This window comes from Lissotriton helveticus, chromosome 4_1, assembly GCF_964261635.1.
Source record: "Lissotriton helveticus chromosome 4_1, aLisHel1.1, whole genome shotgun sequence".
Lineage (NCBI taxonomy): Eukaryota > Metazoa > Chordata > Amphibia > Caudata > Salamandridae > Lissotriton > Lissotriton helveticus.
The window spans coordinates 1,067,616,662-1,067,640,778 of NC_136063.1; the positions used below are offsets into that span (position 1 = coordinate 1,067,616,662).

A 24,117-nucleotide genomic window follows, 5' to 3' on the forward strand; every position below is an offset into this window, starting at 1 on the left:
AAAATAAAAAATGTATTAAATTTAAATTACTTTCCACCCTGCTACCCTATCAACCCACAACCCTCTGCTAAGAAAATGACACAATTAACATAACAATATATTAATAAAAATGAATAACCACTTAATAACTAATTAATAATAATTATATCCCACAATTAACATCATAAAATATTAAATTTATAAATATTAAATAATAAAAAAATAAATAATTAAATATAATTAAATTACTTCCCACCGATTCACCTATAAACCCACAACGTTCCCCAGAAAATATAGCACAACAAACATAATTATCAATTAATTAATAAATAACAATTCATAACCAATTAATACAAAAGTATTTATAAGTACTAATAAATAACAATGACCTTATTGTAATCAAATTACTTCCCCCCTACCCCTCTATAAACCCACAGCCCACTACAAAAATATAACACAACATAATTATCAATTAATTAATAACCAATTAATAATTAATTAATGTAATAATTATTTATAAATACTAATAAATAATTATTACTTACCTTATTATAATTAAATTACTTCCCACCCTATTCCCCTATAAACCCACTACGGCATTGGAACGGGTTTCTTGGCCTGTGGCCTTTTCCTCCCTGCTGGTGCCTGGTGGTGCCTGGACGTGGTGGCTGGGCCCTCAGGTGCCCTTGCGTTCACTCCTCTCCTTCTGCATGCCCTCCTGCTCGGGCTGTGGTTTGTTTTTTTACCCCGGCGGGTTTCCTGTGAGTGGGGTTTGTGCTGGTTGCAGGTCATGGTGGTGGCCGTGCTGCCCCCGTTCCACCCCATGTTTGGGTGTGGCGCATCTTCTCTTGAGCTTGGCTCCTGCTTGGGTTTGGCTGGGTCGCTTCGTGCTTCCTGCTTCGGGATCCTTGGTGCTTCCGGACTCCCTATTTCCTAGGTTCAGTTGTTTTTTTCCGGGGCAAGGGGGCTGTTCTGCCCTTCCTCTGTGCTGGTGGGCCTTGGTTGGCTGTTGCTCCGGGACTGTCCTGCTGGGGCCCCTGGTGGGCTTTCTGGCTATGGTTGCGGTTTGCCTTTCCCTGTGCTATGTTGTGTTGCGCTTGATTGGCTGGTGGGGTTTGGTTTCCAGTGGTGGTTTCCTTTTCCCCCCTTCTGGCTCTTTTTGTGACTTGGTGCGCTTTGGGGTCCTTTTCCTTTTGCAGGATGCCGCTCCCTTTGACTCCTGTGTTGGCTGGGTGTTGTGGGTCTTCCTTGGCTTCTGCCTGGGTGGCCCCTTGGTTTCTTGGGTGGGCTGCTTATGTGCCCCTCCCTGTTTCAGGTTTGGGCTGCCCTTTGCCCTTCTTTCCTGCTTTTTGGTTGCCGTTCAGGGTGTCCCCCTCTGATACTTTCTCTTGGTCTTGGCAGGTGGGTTTGTCGTTGTATGACTTTATTCGATATAAAATATCATAAAAGTATGTACAATCCAATTCCATCACTTTAAAAACAAAGCCAATTTTAAAAATCAGTACCAAATTTCCATACATCCAATAAAGGTAAAAGACACATCTTAAGAATATCAGTATGCATAAATAGTATATAAAAACGATAAAAAGCAGACAAGTTTATAATCGATAGGGACAGCAATAGACACAAAAGGGGCCTAACTCTTATTAGTTGGTAATGTAGTTGTTGTCCCTCAGCAGCTTGCTTCTGGTTAACCACGCACAACCCAAATATTTAGCTACTCCACAGATTACACTAAGGGATGATGTGTCCGTTTTTAAGATACGCAGCACCTCCCTGTAATTCCTGGCTCCAAAATTGGTGCAAACCGGTTTCAGCCATTTTCTTCTCACATGTCTGTACGCAGGACATGCGAAGAGAAAGTGGGGGATAGATTCTGAGGGAGCTGAACAACCAGGGCACGAAGTGGATTTCACCGTATGCTGTTTCCACTCTGCTTTAAATTCGTTGAGAGGAAGAGTTCCAATCCTCAGCCTCAGGTAGAGTGACCTTTCTCTTGGGGATTGAATAAAATCGAGGAAGGGTTCCAATTTTTGGATAGGCTTTTGATCTAGGAACTGCTCTGACAGAGTGCCCCGACTGGAACTGAGTGCCCCCTCCGCTTGGACCCACGCCCAATAAGCTTCCTTAACTAATTGTTTTGACGGCGGGGTCTGGCTTTCCCCGTGCCTCAGCCAGTCCGATGTCAGAGACAAGCTGTTTGAGCCTGCAGATCCTTCTGATCTTGTTGTCTATATCCAGCTCAATAAGCTCACTAAGGGCAGTGGCATAGTTTATCAATTCTGGGGTCCTTCTCAGGCACACCCAGAAAACTAAGGGTCGGAGCCTTGCAATATCTCTGATTGAATAATTCGCAAAATCTTGGCGGAGTGGTATCAATGGGGTGGATGGAGGAAGGGAATTTATTCTCCGATCTCACTAGGTCCATGGTGTTCTCGAATCCCCATAGTTCTGCCCCGTATAGGGCCGACGGTAGGGCTTTACCCTCATACACCACGAGGGCCGGGGCTACTGGTCTGCTGGAAGAGAGTTGCTGATGTCTTAGAATTGCCCCCGAAACCCTTTTGTGGTTGAGCAGCATTTTGATCAAGTGTGAATTCCACTTCATCAAGTTATTGATCCATATGCCCAAATAGTCAAAGGATTTGACTAGTTCTAATGAGGTACCATTCAACTTAATGCAATTCCTGAACCGTTTTGATGGTGACAATGCCATTAATTTGGTTTTAGATGTATTGATACATAAGCCCCGTGAGTCACAGAACTGGCTAAACTGATCTAGAAGTTTTTGCAGGCCCATCGGGCTTTTCGAAACCAGGAGGGTGTCATTGGCGAAGAGCAGGGTGGGCGATTTCTCGCCTACCAAGGTTGGGGCATCGGCTGGGTCCTCCCTCAAATGGTCTACCACCCCATTGACGAAGAGAGAGAACAAAGTCGGGCCAATAAACAACCCTGGCGTATCCCCCGTTCCACCGCCACCCTTTCTGTCCACTGGCCCTGACTACCCCACCTAATTCTGGCGTAGTTCCCCTCATGGAGGCGTTTAATGAAGTCCAAGATGGGGGGGGGAATGCCCAGATCCAATAACACCTGCCAGAGCTTGGCACGAGGGACCAGGTCAAAGGCAATCTTTAAATCGATGAATGCCAGGTGGGTTTGTTGGTGTGCTTGCCGGTTGTGGTCTGGTGTCGGACTCCCCTGGTGTGTTGTTCGCTTGACTCCTTCCCCGCTCCCCCTTTTTGACCTTCCTGGGCCCGGTGCTATAGTGTTCCCCTTGCGGGCCTGTCCTTGGGGTTGTGCGTTTTTGCCTCCTGTGCGGCCTGCTTTCGGCCTGTGGTGTTTCTGGCCGTTGTTCTTGCTGTCTCTGCGGGGTTTGTTCTTCCCCTTTTGGGTCTGTTCCCGCACCCCTCGGGGGTTGTATGCCTTTTTGGTCTCTCCTGGCTCCTCTCCTGTGGTTTGGGGTTGCCTTAGGTTTCCGGAGTTCTATGGGGTCTCGGCTCTGCCTCTGTTGGGTTTGTTCCCTGGCGGTCCCTGTTCTTGGCCTCCCTTTGTGGGGTCCCTGCCTGGGTCCTCCCTGGCTGCTCGTTCTCTGGTGCTTTTGGGCCTCTTTTTGCGGCCTCTTGGTATCCGGTGGTTCTGTCCCTGTTAGTCTGGGTATTGGGTTTGGCTTGTGTCCTTTCCTGTGCTGCTCCTTTGCGCCTGGCTGGTGCGCTGGGCCCTTTGTGTTGGTTGACGGTTGTGGCTTGCCGGTCTCCCTCTCTGTCTTCCTGCTGCTTCTCCTCTCTTGTTGGCTTGGCAGTGGCGGGCTTTTGTGCCTTTCCCTGGGCCCCTTCTTGTTCTGTGGTTTTTGGGGTTGGGTTGGTTGGCCCTCTGCCTCCCCTTTCAGGTTCTGCCGGTGCCGTTTTGGGGTCCTCTTGGCTGGCTGACCTGTCGGTTGTCCGGTTGGCTTCTTGGGTCTTTCTGGGCCTCCTGCGTTGTTTGGCTCTTGGCCTCCTTGTTGGCCTTCATATTTTGCCCTTCTTGGGGTTTGCCTTGGGTGGTTCCTTGGGGACCTCCTGGCCGGTGGGTCGGCTCTTGGTTGCTGGCGGTTCCTCCTTCCCATTTCTGGGATTGGTTTCCCCGGTTCCGTGTTCGGCCATCGTTTTTTCTCTCTTTTCTGTGCCCTGGCCGTTTGTGGTGTCTACTTTGGGTGCCGTTTTTGCTCTCCCTGACCTGGTCTGGGCAGGTTTCTGGGTTTGTGTCCCTTTGTCTCCTGCTTTTGGTTGCCTTGGGCCTGGCCGCTGGCTGGTTCCTGTGCCCGGGTTTCTTCTCCCGGTGTGGCGGACTCGGCTACGGCCGTCCAGTGTCTCTGCTGGGGTTTTCTGCCTTTGGCCTGGGCCTTCTGGGGGTTTCTGTGCCTCCGGTTCCCTTTTGCCACAGTTGTCGGCTGTTGGTGGGGGCCTTGCCTGGGTTCCTTTGCCCCTTTCTTCCTGGTTGTTGCTCTGAGTCGGTGCCTGCTTTCTTGTCTGGTTCCTCCCTCTTTGGTCTTGGTGGCTCTGCTGGTGGCTTCCCCTGGTGTGTTGGGGTTGGCCGGTGTTTGGTCCCGTTCCCTGTTCTCTTGCTTTGGTGTGCCTCTTCGGCCGCGTCTTCCTTCCCCTCGCTTTTTGGTATGGTCGTTTGTGGGTTGCCCCGGCTGTGTTTCACTTTCTTCCCTGCGTTGGGGAGGGGTTCGCTCTCCGTCTTGCCCCTGCTGGTTCCTTTCTGGGCCTTGGTGGTGTCCTTCTGTGCAGCCTGTTCTTGTGCTCTCTCGGTAGTTGGGCCGGGTTGGCCTGTTATGTCCCTGCTTGACGGTGCCTGTGGCTGTGGGTTTCTCCCTTGCTGTTTTTTTTCTCCCTGGTCTTTTGTCCTTCCTGGCTGCGTTGCTCCATTGGGGGGCTTCTGCTTCTCCAGGGCTCCCTTCTCCCGGTGGTTCGGGGGGGAGGGGGTCCTTTATGCCCCGCTGGGTGCTCCCTTGTGGCTTGGCTCCTCCTGTGGGAGTTCAGCGTCATTCTACGAGGGGGGTGGCTGCCTCTTGGGCTGAGGTCCAGGGTGTTTCTCTCTCTGTGTTCTGTAGGGCGGCCACTTGGGCTTCTTCTGATACTTTCATATGGCATTGCTGCCTTCTCAATCTGCTGGGGAATGAGGCCGGTTTTGCTTTGGGTGTGTTGGGCTGTGTTCGCTCCTGATTTCTTCTGTTTTTGTCCATAAGTCTCTGGGTTTATTTGGTGGTGGTTTGTTGTGTTTTTGGATGAATGCCGGGGTCTGCTTTGGTATTTCCCACTTTGTTATGAAGGTGTCGAGGACGTAGGGACCTGGGGGTAATGTCCTATTACTTACCGGTAATCTTCATTACTCAGGTCCCGTAGTCCTCGACACCTTCATGGATTCCCTCCCTCCCGATCTGCCGGCCTTCATCCGTGGCTTGATATTTCAGAGGGAATGCTGGGACCTGTACGCTTATGTACTCCCAGCGGGAGGGGGAGGGTAGGTCCAGCATTCCTTCGTTCTTTTCTTCTGTCAGTGAGATGGATTATCTCCCTATGTTATGAAGGTGTCGAGGACTACGGGACCCGGAGTAATGAAGATTACCGGTAAGTAATAGGACATTTCCACTATCACCAACTCCTCACGGTATACACTTAAAGTTTGAACTGTTTTATTCTGTTGAAGCACACTTATATAATTGACCACATGGTAAAGGGGTCAGCCGAGACCCTTCTGTGGCCAAACATGTATTAAGGTGACACCACAACTTGTCCATATGTAGCTAGCAAAAAACGTAGGGGCATGTTTATGAGAGCCCTGCGTCACTTTTGCCCCATGTAAAGTGAAACATGTGTGACACGTGGCTGTCAATCAGATTTATGAAGCCACGCAAAGCCGCCCTGCAAGGCTTTGAGTGGCCTCACAAATCTTGAGTAAGGCAACGGAGTGCAGATCGCTGCTTCACCTTACTCTGCGCCCGGGAGGCGTTACATTAGCGTTGCGTTAGGTTTTCACATGCAACACCCATTGATTTTTACGTTGTCCCAGATTTACAACATTATGTAAACCTGGGAAAGTGCCTAATCATTATACCTCCTGAGGTGAGGCATAACGAGGAGACATGTTTGTATTTCTCCTTGTTTCTTCCTCGTTCTATGTGTGTCGCAATCTGCAGCGCACATAGAAGGAGGAACACTCCCCTTGGTGTCCCTTCCTGCAAGAAAACTTTCCTGCATGCAACGTGCATGGGTGCCTACGTTGTTGCTAGGACAGGAATGCATCGTATTGCAAAAATATGCTGCATTCCTGCCCTTTCATTTTGGCGTAGGGCAATGCAGCAAGGTGCCTTGCTGCGCTGCGCTGCCCAATGCCAAAATATCATAAATTAGGTCTTTAGCGTTTATTAATGCTTCCTTCATTCGTGAAGGTGTCAGGGATACTTAAAAGCATAATAATGCAGGAGTCAGAGCCAGAAAAGTACTCTAATAACAAACCCTTTTCAGGGACGTTAGTTTCATCTGTGGAGTATCCAAGGGACCATCCATGGGAGCTAGTATTGAACTTTAAAAACCACTGTCATTATCTCGGGGTCGGGTAGTTATTTAATGACCGTTAAAGCTGTGGTAAAGATGTAATTTATCTTTGTTTATTAAGGAATGGCTGTTTTGAATATTTACTCCTTATTGCCCTTTTCAGTGTAATATCCTATTCTATTTTATTGATTTTAACATGTATTGTGCTTTTATGGCTGTGTAGCCGAAATAAAGTATCCTTTGACTGACTGACTGTCTTTATGCCTTCATCAAGGGCCATTGTGAGCTCTCCAGTATTATCAGCTGTTAAAGCCTGCAGGTACTTAACTGCTACTTATGTCTGAGGGAAGATAAACTCTTTTCCACTATGCATCAGTGAAATTACAGAAGCCTGGACAGTACACTGCCACAATCATTCCCCCCCTCCCCCTGAAGTTCCTTGTAGCACTTAGTGGTTCTGGAGTGAGCTCCGAAAAGATTAGGATAGTTGCGCCCCACTTCAAAAACCTTGGGCTAGATTTGCAAAATCAAGCCATTTACAAATGCAAAAATGCCATTTCTGAAGTACTAAGCCCAAATTGCGATTCGGTAACCTGTTCCAAATCGCAATTTGGTTTTGCAAATCAGTATTTGAAAGGGGAGTATTTAGGGCGTCCCTCACAAATACCAATTCGCATTGGTATGCATAAATGTGTTGCGATCCAAATGCACTCACAAAACATAATACATTCGCCCTTTACCACCAACTCAAAGTTGGTGGTAACCCATTCGCAGACATGGTGGTCTGCTGACCCCAACATGCCACCATCCCTGTGATGGCAGCGAATCGTAGTGGGTCAAAAATTGTAACCTACCTCATTAGTATCCATGAGGTAGGTCTATTTGCGACCCACTACGATTCGTTATTTTAGAAATAGGGGCAAATAACCCCTTTGTACATTGGTTATAGTGATTACCAAGTACCGATTTGCAAAAAAATCGCTATATCGTAATCACCATTACTATTCTGCATACATTCTAACCCCTAGTTTTTATTGTTGCTATTTTCAAAGGCTCTTCCTTATTCCATTTCTCAGGATTCGAGGCAACAACACTAAATTAATCAGCTTCGAGCTCCTCATCAATATGTTGGGTGCTATTTTGGGAACTTTACAGCTGTAGAAGATGCCTCTCTGGGGTAACTGTCTGCGGTCACCACTACTCCCGAATCATGCCTTAAATCCAGCGCATTCACATCAGCTCTGCTGAACGGAAGCAGATGCGTCGAGACTTCCGCTCTGAGTGGGTGCAAAGTCTACCCATCTGGGGGCCATCGGTGGAGCTTCCAGGATTGCCTTAGATCAGAGGCGCAACTAGAGGCAAATTTCGGGGGGGGGGCTAAGAAAAAATTTCGGGGGGGGGGGGCTGAACCTTTAATCAGTAGGCAGAGTTGAGCTGCAGGGCCTCCAACATGGGGTGAAACAACAGCAAGGCCTAATTAACATTCAAATTGTCTTTTAAAGACCTGTGAAACGTTCGGGTGTGGCCTTGTGTGTGCCCGGGATCTGTCTCACACGACGGGGGGGAGGCTGAAGCCCGGTGAGTTCAATGGGTGTTGAGCGCCTGCCTTAGATACACTTTAAAAGAACTTCGACCGCCTCTAGCTTAATTCTTTTGTTGCAATTGAGAAACGTCAGTTTTACTGTGTTCAAGAACTGCCTACCTCAAATCATCTTTTTAGCAATAAGCAAGGGTGCCTATTAAGTGCAGTGTACATCTAAGCACTTCAACCTGCATGATAATCTAGGTTCATGTATGCTCCGTAAAATTTGGTCTGATTTAAAACAAGATTGTTGTGTTTTTGTGCTAATGTTATCAACAATTTGGTGTGTATCTTTTTTAGAGTACCCTTAGGAAATTATCCTAATCCAAGACCATTTTTTCTTGTGGCAGATTGAGCGCATCGATCGATTCTTTGCTGTTGGAGGACTTCGTCACGTTATATTTTACTATCAAGATGTAGAGACATCTGACGCAGGTATTGTAAAGGTGCTATGCAGTACTGTATGTAATTGGTTTGCAGAACATAAGCTAATTTGACGTTAGATTTGAATACACCAGACACTTAATTGCTCTTTCTGTAATTAAGGCCCGTATTTATAAATATTTTACGCAGCAAGCCACCTTGCTGCGTTGCATGAAAGGGCAGGAATGCGCCGTATTTAATATAATGCAGCGCATTCCAGCTCTCTGCCAGCGCAGGTGCACAAACTGCTGCCTTACACCAGTGCAAGGGCGTGTGCTTGCGTTGTAGGCAGGATTGTTTTTGTGCAGGAAGGGGCACCTTCCTGCGCAAAAACAATTTTCAGAGGCATTTTCCTATTCTTAAGTGTGTTGCAGAATGCAGCATACTTAGAAAGAGGAAGCAACGAGGAGAACTAAAGATATTTCTACTTGTGGCTCTGTTGGGGAGTAATACAGTTCTAACACATTCCCAGGTCTACAAGTGTTGGTAAATCTAGGAATGTGTCAGAACGCATGGGTGGAAGTCTGGGTACACACACGCTCTACCCATGGCACGTCTCTGTTGGACTGGGCCCTTCTGGCAGGTCCACCCCTGAAGTTTTTGCTTGTTATATGTGACCTGGGGATGGTGATTCCCACTCTGAGTGCGTGTAGATGGGAGAGGCCTGCCCTCCCATAGGAATGCATGGGGAATGTGTGTGTCCCTGTTAGTTCATGATGCGTGGGGTGGTACAGGCTCGAGTCTGGTATGTGTGGACTCGTGTGATCGAATGCTGTAAGATGATGTATGCGGCGTGTGTGTGTCTAGAAGGGAAGTGCCACTTCTAGACATGGGTATGTGTGTGCAGTAGGTGTGCTGGAGCGTGATTGGCTGAAGCCGGCTGGGGAGCCTGGCTCCAGGAGTCTGTGTGGGTCTGCCCCGGTGGTGAATGGAGAGATTAACATGCTGATGTGAGGGAGGGGCTGTGCCTGTATCCTGTATGGGGCTGGGCTTTCCCCCACAATGCTGGCTCCACCCCCTTGGTGTGCGTCTGATGGCCTGCCTGATGAATGGAAGGGGTGGCTGGGGGAAACAAGATACTCCCAAAACCAGCTGCAACTGGTTTCTCCCCCACCCAGCACCTTTAGACAAAGGAATTTTGTGTATAAAAAGAGGCTGTGACCTCTTCTAAAAGGTTCTTGTTCCCAACTTGAATCTACCAGGGGCGTGCTGCTGCTTGGGCTCAGGGTTGGCTTGCCTCCCTGGGCCCTGCCCTACTCCTGGACTTCTGATGGCCTTTTCCCTTCTAGGAGCTGCTGTGCTCCACCTGAGGTCCTGGACTTCCTATGGACTTTGCTATTTTCATCTAGCGCTTGGGAGCGCTTTCCTCTGACCCCCAGCGCTTGCTAGCTCTGTTTCTCCTACCTAGCGCCTGGGAGCGCTGGTTCCTGCACTCTAACGCTTTGGAGCGCCTCATCCCTGTCACTAGCGCTGGGAGCGCTGTATTCAACAAGCCGGTGCCCACCTGGCATTTGCCCTGTCCTACTGAGGTGCCTGAAGCCCCAGCGAGTGCCTACCTCGCCTGCCCCCTTATTCTGCGCCTTTACGAGGGAGCCTACTCCTCTCTAACCCCCCGAGTTCACCCCCACCAGCCCGGGACCCTTCGTAATGCTCTCCCCCGGGCCGCGCTGGGATTGGCTGCCGGCCCGGGCTTGGTTGCTGACGTCTCCCCGGGCCGCACTGGGATTGGACGGCGGCCTGAGGAGCTTGAGAGGCGGAGGAGAGACCCGAGAATGCAGGAAGCGGTGGGAGCCTACTCCGCGCCCCTGCTTTCGCCGAGAAGAGCTGCCGTTTCCCCCGCCCCCGGCCCCCCAGGAGCGTGAGGGAGCCCCGGAGAGCGAGGAGAGTCCAGCGCTGATCCGGTGAGTGCAGCGAAGGTGAGGGGGCGTCGGGGCACATTGCCGGTGCCCGCCCCTCCCCTCCAATGATCCTTCTGCTGTGTTGCCGAGGCCCGTGGGGCCCCAGTGAGATCGAGTCCCCCGAGAAGGACTCCCCCTTTATTCCCGAGCCCCGAAGAGGCTCCACCATTGTCCCTCTGTCCCCGAGCCCCGAGGAGGCTCCCACGTGTCCCTTTACTCTCGAGCCCCGAGAGGCTCCACCTTTGTCCTTTGTTCTTTCGAGCCTACGAGGCTCCGCCCAGCATCTTTGTTCTTGAGCCCTAGAGGCTCCTTCATGGCGCGAATTATTCCCCCGAGCCTGCGAGGCTCCCACGATGCCCCTCAGCTGCCCAGCACTTCGTGGGCAGCTGCCACGTGTAGGTTTGCCCCTGGCTACCTGCAGCCTGCCCTGAACATCGTGACATTGGGCGTCCTAGCCCCAGGAAGGCCAGTTGGCCCGTTGAACGCTATTGGCTAATATTAATGTGATTCTGCGAGTTATTACGTGTTGCCCTTCTGATGGTGCCTCTGTTGTGTTATGTACCTTGTCCTTCCTTCCCTCCTGAATATCCGGTGTCCCATGTATGTTGATCCTGGTTGGAGTGAGTTCTACTGCTAGTTCCATGAAGCTCTTGGTTGTTATGGGTTCTAGTGCTAGTTCTAGGAAGCTCCCAGTTGTTATGTGTTCTAATGCCAGTTCCATCATGTGCATATTCCTGGCAGTGGTCCCATGGCCCTGCCCTGTATATAGTCCCTTGTAAACCCTGCCCGTGCCCCTGGCACCTTGTAAATTGCGTATTTATATCTAAGTGTGTTCTTCAATACAAAAGCTATTTTCATATACCTCTTGTGTGGAGTTCCTTTTGTGGGGGGCCCGGGAGGTTGTTGCTGGGGGTGCGTGCGCAAATGCTTTACACATGACCTCCGAGATAGGCCTGACTGCTCGTGCCAAGCTACCAAGGGGGTGAGCAGGGGTTGTCTTGGCGGGTGACTTCCCTACCCTAACTGGAAGTGGCGATTTCTGCCTGGCCTTGGCGCAAGCCTTGGCCAGCCAGCGATCCCATTTCTAACAGTCTCCCTGTCACAAGGCAGCAATTTGCGCTGCCTTGCGATACTCTACATTCATTAAGCCACACTGGGCCACACAATGTGGCCTTGTGTGGCTTGATAAATCTCATTTAAGTTTTGCACCGCCCTTGCGTCTCCTTGCAATGAGCAAGGGCAACGTAAAACCTTGATAAATTTGGACCTTAGTCTATATACTTTTACAGCCAGATTCATCATTGAAAAATGGGCTCGCAAAGGGCCAGATTCTGAGAATCTGGCCCTTCGAGAGCGCAATTTTTGCATTTGGGATTCATCATCCCAAATGCAAAAATCGCTAATTGCGAAATCACATATTTGCGAGGAATTGCATTTAAGGAATCTCTATTTGAGATTCCTTAAATGCAAATCATTAACCATTTATTATTTGCGAATTCGCTATTTCTGGCCGCTATTTACAGCGAAGTCTGACTTTGTGGTAAATAGCGAAAACTTAGAAAAATGCACTTTAGTGCATTTTTCTAAGTGGTATGTTACACACACACATGTCCTTTGGACATGTGTATGCGCAACATCAGGCTAAATTTACATTTCAGGGGTGCTACAGGGTGTCCTTTGGACGCCCCTGGCACCCTTGAAATCGCATCCTTATTTTCGATTAGCAAATTGCTAATCGCAAATAAGGAATTACTCCCCATTCCTTCCTATGGGCTGGGCCCATAGGAATGAATGAGGAGTCATTCCTTATTTGCGACTAGCAATTTGCTAATCGCAAATAAGGAAGCTGTAGAAATCGCAATTAAAATTGCGATTTCTACATGAATCACGTTTTGCAAGTCCTTAATAGCGATTCCTTAATAATCGCTATTAAGGACTCTCAAAACGGGACATTGATGAATCTGGCTGTTAGTCCCTTCCGGTGACAATGTTTTCCACAGAGTGCCTGATTTGGGGAATAAATAAATGATTACATCTATGGCCCAATAATTTTTCCTAGGAGCCTGCCACCATATTTGCTTAATTCGTAAGTTACCTTGTCTTCAACAATTCTGGACCATATCACAAAATAATTTTTGCCTGACGTTGATATCCTTAGTGGTTTGATGGCAGTGCCTAATGCAAACGCATTTTATCACCGTATTAAGAAAGAAGATTTTTGAAAGGAGTAACGCGACAAGAATGTTTTTGCATATTTGTTGTAAGGCATTTTGTTGGGTTGGTTTTGTGCACTATTATTTTTTATTTGTGTTATATTGCTTTGATCATGCTATTCTGTCATGTTCTTCTGCTTACATTAAATATATAAACAAATGTTGCTACATTTCCAGCCAAACGTAGCACTTGCCTGTGAAGTTCCTGTAACGAGCAACCATTTACCACAGGGTAAAATGGATCTTCTTCAGCTCTTCAACTATTTAAGACATTCAGGGCCGGCTTTAGCGCTGATGGTGCCCAGAGTGGTAATCTTTTTCAGCCACCCTTCAATTACCTTCTTCACGGATTTTCTCTCCTCCACCCACCAACAGTGCCCCTTGTCGCTCCTTAGCTCCTATCTAACATGCATTCCGTATGTTTTATAGCACTACTCATACCATTGTAGGATATCAAAGCACTCTATATCACACACATTATACAGAGACAATGAATCATATATGTGTAAATCAGTCTATAAGAAATGTTACATAAAACAATGAGGATTACAGCATGTAGGAATCAAATGTCCTCCATACTGGTAGGCAGTATATTTTAAGAGTGTTTTGTCTGGTGAAGCCAAAACGTAGAATTTAATACATACCTCAGTGGTTGGTGTTGGCTTTACTTATAAGAATGTATTGCATTGTATTGTAATTGCATTTATATAGCGCTTACTACCCTGGACGAGGCATCAAAGCGCTTTTTCGGCGAGTAGTACACTACTCTGCAACCCATCAAGGATTAGTGGTGAATTAGTATAGTGAAATATGAAAGTAATTTGAGTGGTGGATATGTTAGTCAGTTATTTGGATTGAGGAGGATAGTGAAGGGACAGAAGAGGGAAAAGGTTTGCCTTTATATAGCGCTTGCTACCCCTGATGAGGTGTTAAAGCACCTTTTTGTCGAGCAGCATGCTACTTCAGAACCCATATAGGATTAGTGGTGAATTAGTAAGGTGAAATATGAAAGTAATTTGAGTGGGGAATATGTTAGACAGCTATTTGGATTGAGAAGCATAGCGGAGAGATAGAAAAGGGAAGGGTCTAGAAATGTTCTTTTATTTTGGAGTTTATATCTGTATAAGGGGGTTTGGGGTGAGTAAAGGGAAGGTGGAGGGGCAGTAAGTATAGGGAAATATGACATTAATTTGAGTGGTGGACATGTTATTCTGTTTTTTTGGATTGAAAAGGAATAGTGGAGGGATGGAAGAGAGAAGGGTCTAGAATATTCGTTTTCTATTTTTTAGTTCAGAGGTGGTTTGGGGTGAGTAAAAGGGAGGTGGAGGGGAAGAGTCAGAGGTAAGGATTTAGAAAGGCTTGTTTGGGAGATCTGAATAGTAAAAAAAGGTATGATAAGATGCAAGGAGAGGTAGAGGAAGGAAGAGTCTAGAAAGAGTTATTATGGGGCTCATAATAGTGGTATGGGGTTTGGGATGAATGAGATAGTGGAGATAAAAGGTTATATTGCTAGAGGTATATGATGAGACATAGTGTAGTGCATTGCAAAGAGTAGTCAAATGAGGTTTGAAATGAGTCCGAGTTGAGGTAGAGGCTATATTGAGAGGGCTATAGGGTGAGTAATAGGGTAGTACATTGGATATACTAAATTAGAATAAAAATAATAAATATATAGGTGCATGGATATATATGTATAAGCAAAGTAGTATATGTAGATTAAAGATGCATTTAATAAACTCCCGCTTTCAAGTGTCGTTGTACTTTAAATTTAATAAAATGTGAAACATTTTTTTAATCAATAATGAAGCAATTGTAGATAGTTATGACAAAACATTTATTTATTTATGCAGTCCTTTATATACACATGTTAAAACATTAAATAATCTATCAGTAATATGTGCAGTTGTTAAGCAGAACTAACGAATATCTATATTTTTAAAAACATAATTAATATAGACGTTTATACAAAGCAATACACATATATAGGTACATAACTATAGTCTAAATGAATGCTTATATACAGAGGGATATGCTGTATATTTCTGTTTTCATATGGTGGTTATGTGGGGAAGTGCCAATTCTTAAGTAGTTTTCTAAAGATAAGGTGGTTATCCGTGGATCTGATGTTGGGGGGTAAAGAGTTCCATAGTGTGGTTGCTTGAACCGAGAAGAATGTGCCACCCATGGTTCCTGAGTTACATGATGATGCAGAGCCCATGGACTCTGGGGGTGCACAGTGTGCTGCTGAGGAGGGTCGAGGTGGGTGGAAAAAGGAAGGAAGAGACCTGGGGACCAGTTTCAAGGTGGCAGCCTGCTAGTACCTGAGGTTCAGGATGGGGAGGTGCCCAAGGGCACTGGGGGTGCACAGTGTGCTGCTGAAGAAGGGAGCGGGCTGGAGAAAGGAAGGAAGGAAGGAAGGAAGGAAGGAAGGAAGGAAGGAAGAGACCTGGGGACCTTATCCAAGGTGTCAGCCTGCTAGGTACTGAGGTTCGGGATGGGGAGGTGGCGAAGGCACTGGTGATGCGCAGTGTACTGTTGAGGAGGGGGAGGTGGTGGAGGAAAGAAGGAAGAAACGGCGGAGCATCTCCAAGGTGCCAGCCTGCTGGTACCTGAGGTACAGAATGGGGAGGGGCAAGTGTACTGGGGGTGCACAGTGTGCTGCTAATGAGGGAGGAGGTGGGTGGAGGAAGAAAGAATGGGAGTTTCCCAAGGGCGCTTGGGGTGCCCAGTGTGCTGCTGAGGAGGGGGTGGAGAAAGGAAGAAAGAGCATTTCTATCCAAATTAACAGTTTTATCAACATTAGGATAATCAAAGACTGGTGAAAAAAATAAGGTTCAAACTGATACCAGGCTATTTTCATGCAACTTTTTGAAGACGGTTCATAGGCTATATTAGGATTATCAAACACTCAAAAAGTGATGAGAGGATGCTTGCAATAAGTCTAACCACTGGCAGTCGCTCAGGGCAGCGTTCCAACCCATTGTTCTTTGCCAACCATGCCACCTCAGATTAGAACCAGTTATATGCAAATCAATCTTGACCCTGCTTCATTAGGAACAATCCAGCCTGTACTGCCAAGCCAGGTCCTAAGTGACTTAACTGAACTGTAACACAAGCAACCTAATAGATGTTCCTCCCCGATTTGGGGTTTTCAGTCTAGTTTAGCTTGGTTCCAGTGGCACAGTGAGCAAGAGGCCCTCATCAGGGCATACCCTTGGCCACTTAGGGTAGTACATCCAACACATGTATTAGAATTTTAACTTATGAACTGTTATGCTCACAGGAACTCATCAGGATCTGGGCAATGCATAAAGGGGTCCACCTCTTGACATCCCCAACTCTGACTAGGATACACAGAGTATTGAGGCGATCGAGCGAGGGATAGGAATTAGGGTAGGAACAGCGGGGAAAGGGATATCTGTAAACAGAAAAAACACAGGATAAATACAGTTCTGCGCGCACTGGCTACTCTCCAAAGGTCTCACTACTGAAACTAGTACCTGCCACAGAAAAACCAAGTAGACGCTGTGAATCCTTTTCCTGCCCAGATCAGATACGTCTCTTAACCTGGAGGAATAGTACCTACAACCAAAAACACACAACAGTTATCAATCCGCTCTCCCACTTTGTTCTTCTACAATAAGAAACAAAACAAACACATACATACCCTTTCATCATTCCAAAACATAAAGAAAATAGGATAGCTGAAAAGAGGCGAAGTAGTGCCCTCCATAATCTGGATTAGTTTCTGTAGAAGCTTAGTTCCATAAGCCAATGTCTCAGAACAACATGAATAGTCTTGTTCATAAGCCAAAAAGGCAGCAACCAAAAAATTAGCCAAGGTATCCTCTTAACTAGTAACTCTCTCCAAAACACCATATAAGTTCTATATGCTGGAATGGACTGAATGAAAAGAAGAAATAAAAAAATAGCAAAGCTAATAATTATAAGTCAGGGATTAGAGCAAAGTATCCGCCCTTAGACACTCGAGTCTTACTGTTCACCAGAACTCCGGAACAGCAGCCAGACGAAGCGGAGTTAAATCCAATTAGGGAAGCAAGACGCTTAACACGCCCTTTTTCCGAAGAATAGCAAGCTTCCTCGCCTGCCGACAGAGAATCCAATAAAGTTATTTCCCAAGGGGGGCGGAGCTAGCTCGTGACAGTAATGGCTGCTTGAGCCTGGAGCTCCGCCGAGTCGTCGCCCTATCCTTTAATTATCCTGCAGCAGCAGCAACAATTGCACCCCCAAGATAGCGCTTTAGTGGTCGGAAGGTGTGCGGAAGAAACAAAGAAGCCGGACCCTGAGATCCGAGGCTGGTGGAGCGATCCGCTGCCTGAGAAGTGTTGGTGGCAGCTGGGCCGTGAAGCCCCTGCCCACAGTGGAGACGCCTGCCGAAGTGCGTGACGTGACGTGCAGCCACCGCCTGGCCTGCGGGGTGCCCTTACCGGACCTTTGACACCTAGGAACCTGGGTTGCCGGAGTCCGTACCGGCGGCTGATGGAGGTGCCCCGGTGATTGGTGGTGCCTGCGGGGGTCGTGCGGTGGACCTGAAGAGTACCCGACGGCAAGAGGGGGAGCGTGTAAAGCCGAGGGGCCTGTGCTGCATGCGGCGGCGCTGGTCCTCTTTCGGAGCTACCTGGACCCTGTAGGAGGTGGCGGAGATTGGCTAAGGGAGCGCTTTGCTCCCGCTTCTCGGCTGGGCTGCGCATAACGACATTGGGGGCTGGAGCCTTCTTTCCAGGCACTATTCTGCCCTGCTGGGGTTGCTGCGATCCGCGGGACGGCAGAGGTCCAGGATTTGAGGACAGCAGAGAGGGGGAGCGCAAGTACAGGATCAGCTCAGCTCCTCCTGGAGCTTGGAGGTGCGACGGTTGGTGACCTGCCGCTAGCACAGATGCCATACATCCTACGTGATTGTGGTGCCAGTCGGAGGAGACCTGAGGCTGCTTTCCTGTTTATGTGAGGGGGCACTGGCCTGGATTCACTTCCTCTGCGTTCCTCTGCTGGGTGACTGTGGGCGGGGCGTCCTGTTCGCCACGGTGCCCAGGGAGCTTTGCTGACATCTGTGAGGGTTTTGAGGCGCGGCCCTTGGCCGGCTGGGCTACGAGACGGAGAAGGTTGCTTAGGTGGTCTGGGTTTGGAGGTTCAGTGCAGGACTTATTCACTACTGCCAGGCCAGGTAGTGCCGCAAGTGGGGGCTGTGACACTCAGCAAGCATGGGCAAAGGAGATAAGACCCAGTCAAAACTGGCCTTCCAGATCCCATGACCCGCCCCGGATGGGGGTGCTGAGATGCCGCCGCCAACAGAGGAAGGTGCAGAATCGGACATCCGCAACATCCTAAAATCGATGGAAAAGTCTCTTCAGTGTGGCATCACCTCTTTGGGCACAAAAATAGACGCCCTCACTTATAGAATGGATAGAATGGCTGAATGCTTCGATAAGCATTAGATATGTCCGAACGACACTTAACTGAAGTAGAAGAGGCACACACTACTCTTGATGTTGATCATAACCAGCTAGGTAAGGTCATACGGGTCCTACAGGACAAGACGGAAGATATTGAAGCACGTTCACGGTGCTGCAATCTACAAATTATTGGCCTTCCGGAGACGACAGCCACAGGCAATATGGAATAGTTCGTAGAAAAAATGCTTGTTACATTGCTTGGAGACGGTGTTTTCTCCACTATGTTCGGGGTGGAGAGAGCGCATAGGGACCCAGACCCCCACCGGGAGCTCCACCGCGTCCGATAATTGCGAAGCTGCTCAACTACCATGACCGAGATGCGGCTCTACGTGTAGCTAGGGAGAAGAAGACCTTGTGATATGAGGGCACTGAGCTGTCCCTATACCCGGATTTCACCGCCCGAGTGCAGGAAGCACGCAGACATTTTGTCCCGCTTAAGAGACAGCTCCGCGATATGGGTGTGGACTACGCCATGCTTTACCCAGCAAAGCTCCGGGTAAACAGGCAGGGGAGGTCGCATATCTTCACTGACCCTAAGGTTTTACAGCAAGCCATCAGGAGCTGGACAAAGGAGCGGAAGGATAGTCCGGAGAGATTAATGCAGGTGGAGTCAGAGGGTGCCCCGCTGGACGAACAGGACTGAAGTGTTGAACTGGATGATCTCAGGGCAGTGAGAGGTTCTGGGGGCTGAGGGGTGGAGAGATTCCACTTTGGGATAGGAGGTACTGCAGGTTAAACCCTGTTATTCCTGGATATGGTGGGTGCACTACTGTTTCGCTACTGGCTAAAATGGTGTTGCTGCGGCCAAGGTATCACGGCCTCAAATGTAGGACGGTCTCGTATAGTCATGGTCGGAGTTGTTGCTGCGAGACTGTGGCTAGAGACACTATTCCTCCCCTCGGGGCGGTCTAAGAGTAATAGAATAGGAGTGTAGTGGGGACATGTTTATTTGCATATGGGGGTTAAGTAGTTTTCCTGCAAATGCTGACAATATAGTTGCGATGACAAGGGGAGAATCGGGCTGGTTATAATTGCTCTGTTCACATGTGCCTGGCACTCTTGTTGCTCTCAGTCTAGCGGGGATTATGGTTTTGGGGGATATGGGGAGACGAGGGAGGCAGATTGGAATTCATGCGACCATGTTGGGGGATGTCTGCTGTGGGTGGGGAGCAGAAGGGGGATGTTCATCAAGAGGGATCGTTCAAGGGGTTGGTTGATTGTTGGACGGATGGTGCACTGCTCGCTAGTTCACAAACGTACTTGTTTCACGATGTGTCTTACCCATGTAGTTAATGTCACGTAATGCGCCTGAATCCCGGGGGTCGGAGGGCGGAATTCGTGTTATGACATGGAATGTTAAGGGACTCAATGATCACCTCAAACTAAGAAAGGTGCTGAATTATCTCAATAGACAGAATGTCGATTTAGCGCTCCTGCAAGAGACGCATTTGCCCCAGACGAGCAACATGCTGAGATCTCGGGGACTGGAGGGTAATATTAACTCGGCAGGGTTTACCACGCACGCTAGGGGTGTATTAACCTGGACTAATCCCAAGACACCACTCAAGCTTAAACTACTACAAGCGGATGTAGGTGGCTGTTATGTCATGTCCAAATGCCAGGGTCGGGGTTTAGACCTTCTCATCATTAACGTGTACGGACCCAACTATGACTGCCCAGAGTTCTTTGGGGACATCGCTAGGATCATTAGCCAATTTGGGGACACCAAGGTCCTGTGGGGAGGGGACTTTAACTTGGTTAGGCACCCAGACCTAGATATATCGGCGGGCCCCTCCTAGGAGCCCAGCGGCGGCTGCGCGTAAGTTGGAAAAAATTATGGTGTGTTTGGACGTATGCGATGTGTGGCGTGAGAGGAGCGGTGTAAGAGGGGGTTATACACACTACTCGGCGTACCACAACACACACACACACGTATTGATTATTGATGGTATCTACTTCACTGATGAATCCGGTTCGTCAATGCATTATATTACCGCGTACGCTTTCTGACCACTCGCCACTGGTGCTGGCTTTGGATACTCCAAGGAAAAGTCTACCGCCATTCACTTGGAGATTTCCCCCGTACTCTCTATTAGACCCGTTATTTAAAGAGGATATGACTGTTGCTATTGAGACCGTTTTTCGATACTAATATTGGCTCTGTAGATAGTTTCCAGACTGTCTGGGAAACATTTAAAGTGTACATAAGGGGTATCGCAATGGCGAAGCATTCGGGTGTGCTCAAGGCTATTCAGAATAAGTTGTCCGAAATAGAAACTAAACTGAAAGTTCTAGAGCAGCGACGGCTTACTGGAAGCGATTAATCTTTAGACAGTGAAATTAAGCCGTTACTAGATGAATATCACCACTCCGCTGATAGTGAGGTGAAGCATCTTGGCAAGTATGCCACAGCGCGCACATATGGTGAAGGAGACAGGCCGGGGTCTGTTTTGGCCCGACTAATGAAGGCGCGATGAGGTAGGACGCAGGTTTCTGAAATCAGAGCGGCGAATGGTGCAATGCTGATGGATGAGGTCGATGTGGCCGATCGCTTCAGGCAGAACTATGCCGGCCTGTACGAGTCCAGGTCTGAAGGGGCGGAAGAGCAGATTTTGGAGTATTTGGAACAGATACAACTTCCGTTTCTCCCGGATTCCCACAGGAAACTCCTTATGCACCCGATAGAGCGAGATGAAATTATTATGGCATTGGTAAGTATGAAGGCTAGTAGTGCCCCGGGGACTGATGGCTTAACTGTGGCCTTTTATAAGGTGTTTTTAGAGCAGCTGCTACCACATCTAGCTACCTTGTTCGATGAAATGTGCGTTACGAGCAACCTTCCCCCGTCTATGAGGGAGGCACTGCTGGTTGCCATCCCCAAACCAGGTAAGCCTCTGGAAGACTGCAGCTCGTTTCACCCACTCTCCCCTCTTAAAGCAGACACTAAATTCTTCGCTAAAGTATTGGCTACTAGACTTGCTCTGGTGTCACATATCCTGGTTGCCCCGGAACAGGTGGGATTTATTCCGTCGAGGAATCTAACTTATAACATACATACGGTGTTCGGCACAATGCAACACGTTCGCCAGGAGAACAAAGCTGTAGCGGTTTTTATGGATATGGAAAAAGCATTTGATTCGGTGGAGTGGGCGTTTCTTAGGCAGGTACTGACAATAATGGGGCTTGGGGCGGTCTTTTTGCAACTTCTGGGGACTCTGTATTATAAAACCACGGCCCGTGTGCGCATAGGGGACCTGCTTACTGCCCCCTTTCCCATTACTAGAGACATGAGGCAGGGTTTCCCCCTGTCCCGGCTGCTTTATGCCTTGGTGGCAGAACCTTTGGCCTGTGCTCTGCGGGAGTATCATGGCAACGAGGGTATCGGATTCCAGACGTACAGAATAGTAGTATCTACTTATGCCGATGATACGCTCCTGTATGTGCGTGACCCTGAAAACAAGCTGGCCACAATCATCAGGGAGGTGGTCAACTTCGGTGCGTTGTCTGGTCTGAAGGTTAATTGGGAAAAATCACTGGTGTTCCCACTTACTCCGGCAACCACAGAATTTGATATGGAATACCCTCTGTCCTACAATGGACTGAGGACTCAGTTCGATATTTGGCCATCAGGCTACACACAGATGCTGAGATCGTATTTAGAGAGAATTATGGTACGGCCATTTCTAAGTTGGAGGATGACGTGGAGTTGTGGTGCTGTCTCCCACTGTCCTTAATGGGGCGAATCTCTATTATGAAAATGGTGGTCTTGCCAAGACTTTTATTCCTATTCACGAACATACCCCTAGTACTACGTGCTCCTTCTTTCACAGGCTTCGACAGTCCATGTTGAAATTAGCTTGGGCGGGTAGGCAGGCTAGGGTACGGTGGGATATATTCACCTTCCGTATCATTTGGGGGGTCTGGGCGCAACAGATTTTGAATTGTACTACAGGGAGGCACAGGGAGCTCACCTTCATCCCTGGATACATGGCGAGACTGATATCCCCTTCCTACGGATGGAGAGAATGTTCGCTGAGCCGATACCTTTGCCGTCTGTAATAACTGAGCCTGTTGACCGCAGGACCAGTATTTTAGACTCACTAAATGCTACCAGGCATGCGTGGCACTGGTATTTGCAGAATCAAGCGGGTGCATTGCTGTATTCCCCGGCAATGCCACTTGAATGGATGATCTGGCTGGGTCCTTGTACAGGAAGGGGCGTCATCCTTGTGTTGAGCGCATTGAACATGACGGTTGCTGGAGACCTCTTCCAGGACGGGACGGTCAGAACCTCAGAGCAACTTCTTGCGACCCCGGGGGGAGCCACCCGCCTGAATAATTTCCAGTTTCACAGGGTGCGTGGGGCCTTGCGGACACTGGAACTAACACACGTTATTAAGACCACTTCCCCCCGCAAAATGATTACAAATATCTACAAAATCGCCATGTTGCATAGGGCGCATAATTACTCGGCGGCTAGGCTTGCATGGCAACGGGACTTGGATATACAGTTGGAAGATGAGAAGTGGTTCTATTGTTGTTTGAATACTAGGAAAATATCACTTCATGGCAGGCACAGGCTGGTACACTTTAAATATATTAATAGGATATATTATACCATTGATAGGTTATACCGATATGGTTTGCGTGAAGACGCTGCTTGTGAGAGATGCACTGTTCCACCGCAGATTTCCTGCATTTGGCCTGGACGTGCCCGGGAATTTATTCCTTCTTAGAGGATGTATTCGGGGAGCTGGGAAGGGTGGTTGACACTGAACTCGCGCCGGATCCATTGCTGGCGCTCCTGGGGTACACCAAGACATTGCAAAAGGCAATAAGCAGGCTGGTCGACATGGGGCTATTCATGTTCAAGAGACGAGTTGCACTATGTTGGATGAGGGGCTCTGTCCCGACGCTACGGCAGTGGTCCCGTGATAGGATGTATTGTTCTACTCAGTCGGAGAATTATAGCGAGCTGCTTCCCCCTAGGAGCCGCCCGAAGAATTTTTGGGGATTATACACTGCTTATATGCTTGGTACATTGAGTGACAGTGGGGTGGAGACAACGAATGTTTGCGATAATGATGATGCAATTGACGGTGAACCCTCTGCTGAAGTCTGAGACATTGTGCGATTGGTCTACCCTGTGCGGCGTGCGGAGTGATTCTGGTGAATGGGCTGACAGAGGGGTATATGGTATATAGGAGTTTCCTACCACTTGAGATATTTGGACGGGTAAAAGCCGAGGGTACTTGGTTACTGACCATGCTGAGAGCGTCATGACACACTGGGGCACTATTCCATGACCCTACTGAGGGACTCTTGACAAGATGCACATGGTGAAGCTCTTTGTTGTTTACTGTTTTTCGCCGCCTGCCCTGACTGGGATGTTGGCATAAAGGCTGCGTTAGAAGTTTGGTGAACACATAAAGTGGATTACATGATGGAGGGCTGGGTGCAGTGTACCAAGTCGTGTAATTGTTTGCTATCGCACCAACATTTTCAATAAATAAATAAATAAAAAATGTTAAAAAAAGTTATTTCCCAACAGCCGTTGGGAGCAGAAACATGATCTGCGCTCGTGAGGACTCTCACTGAGTGTCTTCAGGAATAGCCGTCTGCTGATTCCCAAACACTCCTGACACTCAAGCACCCCTTGGTGTAGCAGACACCAGACTCGGAATACAGCAAGGCTTGAGAACAAGTGTGGGACGCCAGGCACACGAAGGTACGAAAGAAGCAGAGCAGGCGCTTTGCGATGCAAGGTCCAAGTTCACCAAAGGAATTATGCACACCGCTCCGTGTGCGCGGCAGCAGTTAACCATAATTGGCCCCTCCCAGAAGAAAGGCCTTCTGGGAGATGTAGTTTGGCGACCTCATTTTCATGATCAAAGTCTGACACAAACTACAAGTAAAAAATAATCTATGTGACTAAAGTAGTAACCTACTGAGCTATCCACATAAAATAACGTTCTGTGACCTGCATGGCACACATTCTTTGCAGCAAGCATTTTA

At 48.3% G+C, this 24,117-nt stretch overlaps 1 protein-coding gene across 1 annotated transcript in view; it reads left to right on the plus strand.

Moving 5' to 3' along the window:
- Positions 1-24,117, plus strand: part of DNAH5 (dynein axonemal heavy chain 5) — a 5,174,212-nt gene that overhangs the window by 140,163 nt on the left and 5,009,932 nt on the right. The window contains exon 3 of the mRNA XM_078687662.1: positions 8,448-8,532. Coding sequence (XP_078543788.1) covers positions 8,448-8,532 — 85 coding nt within the window. The remainder of the gene's footprint in view (positions 1-8,447; positions 8,533-24,117) is intronic.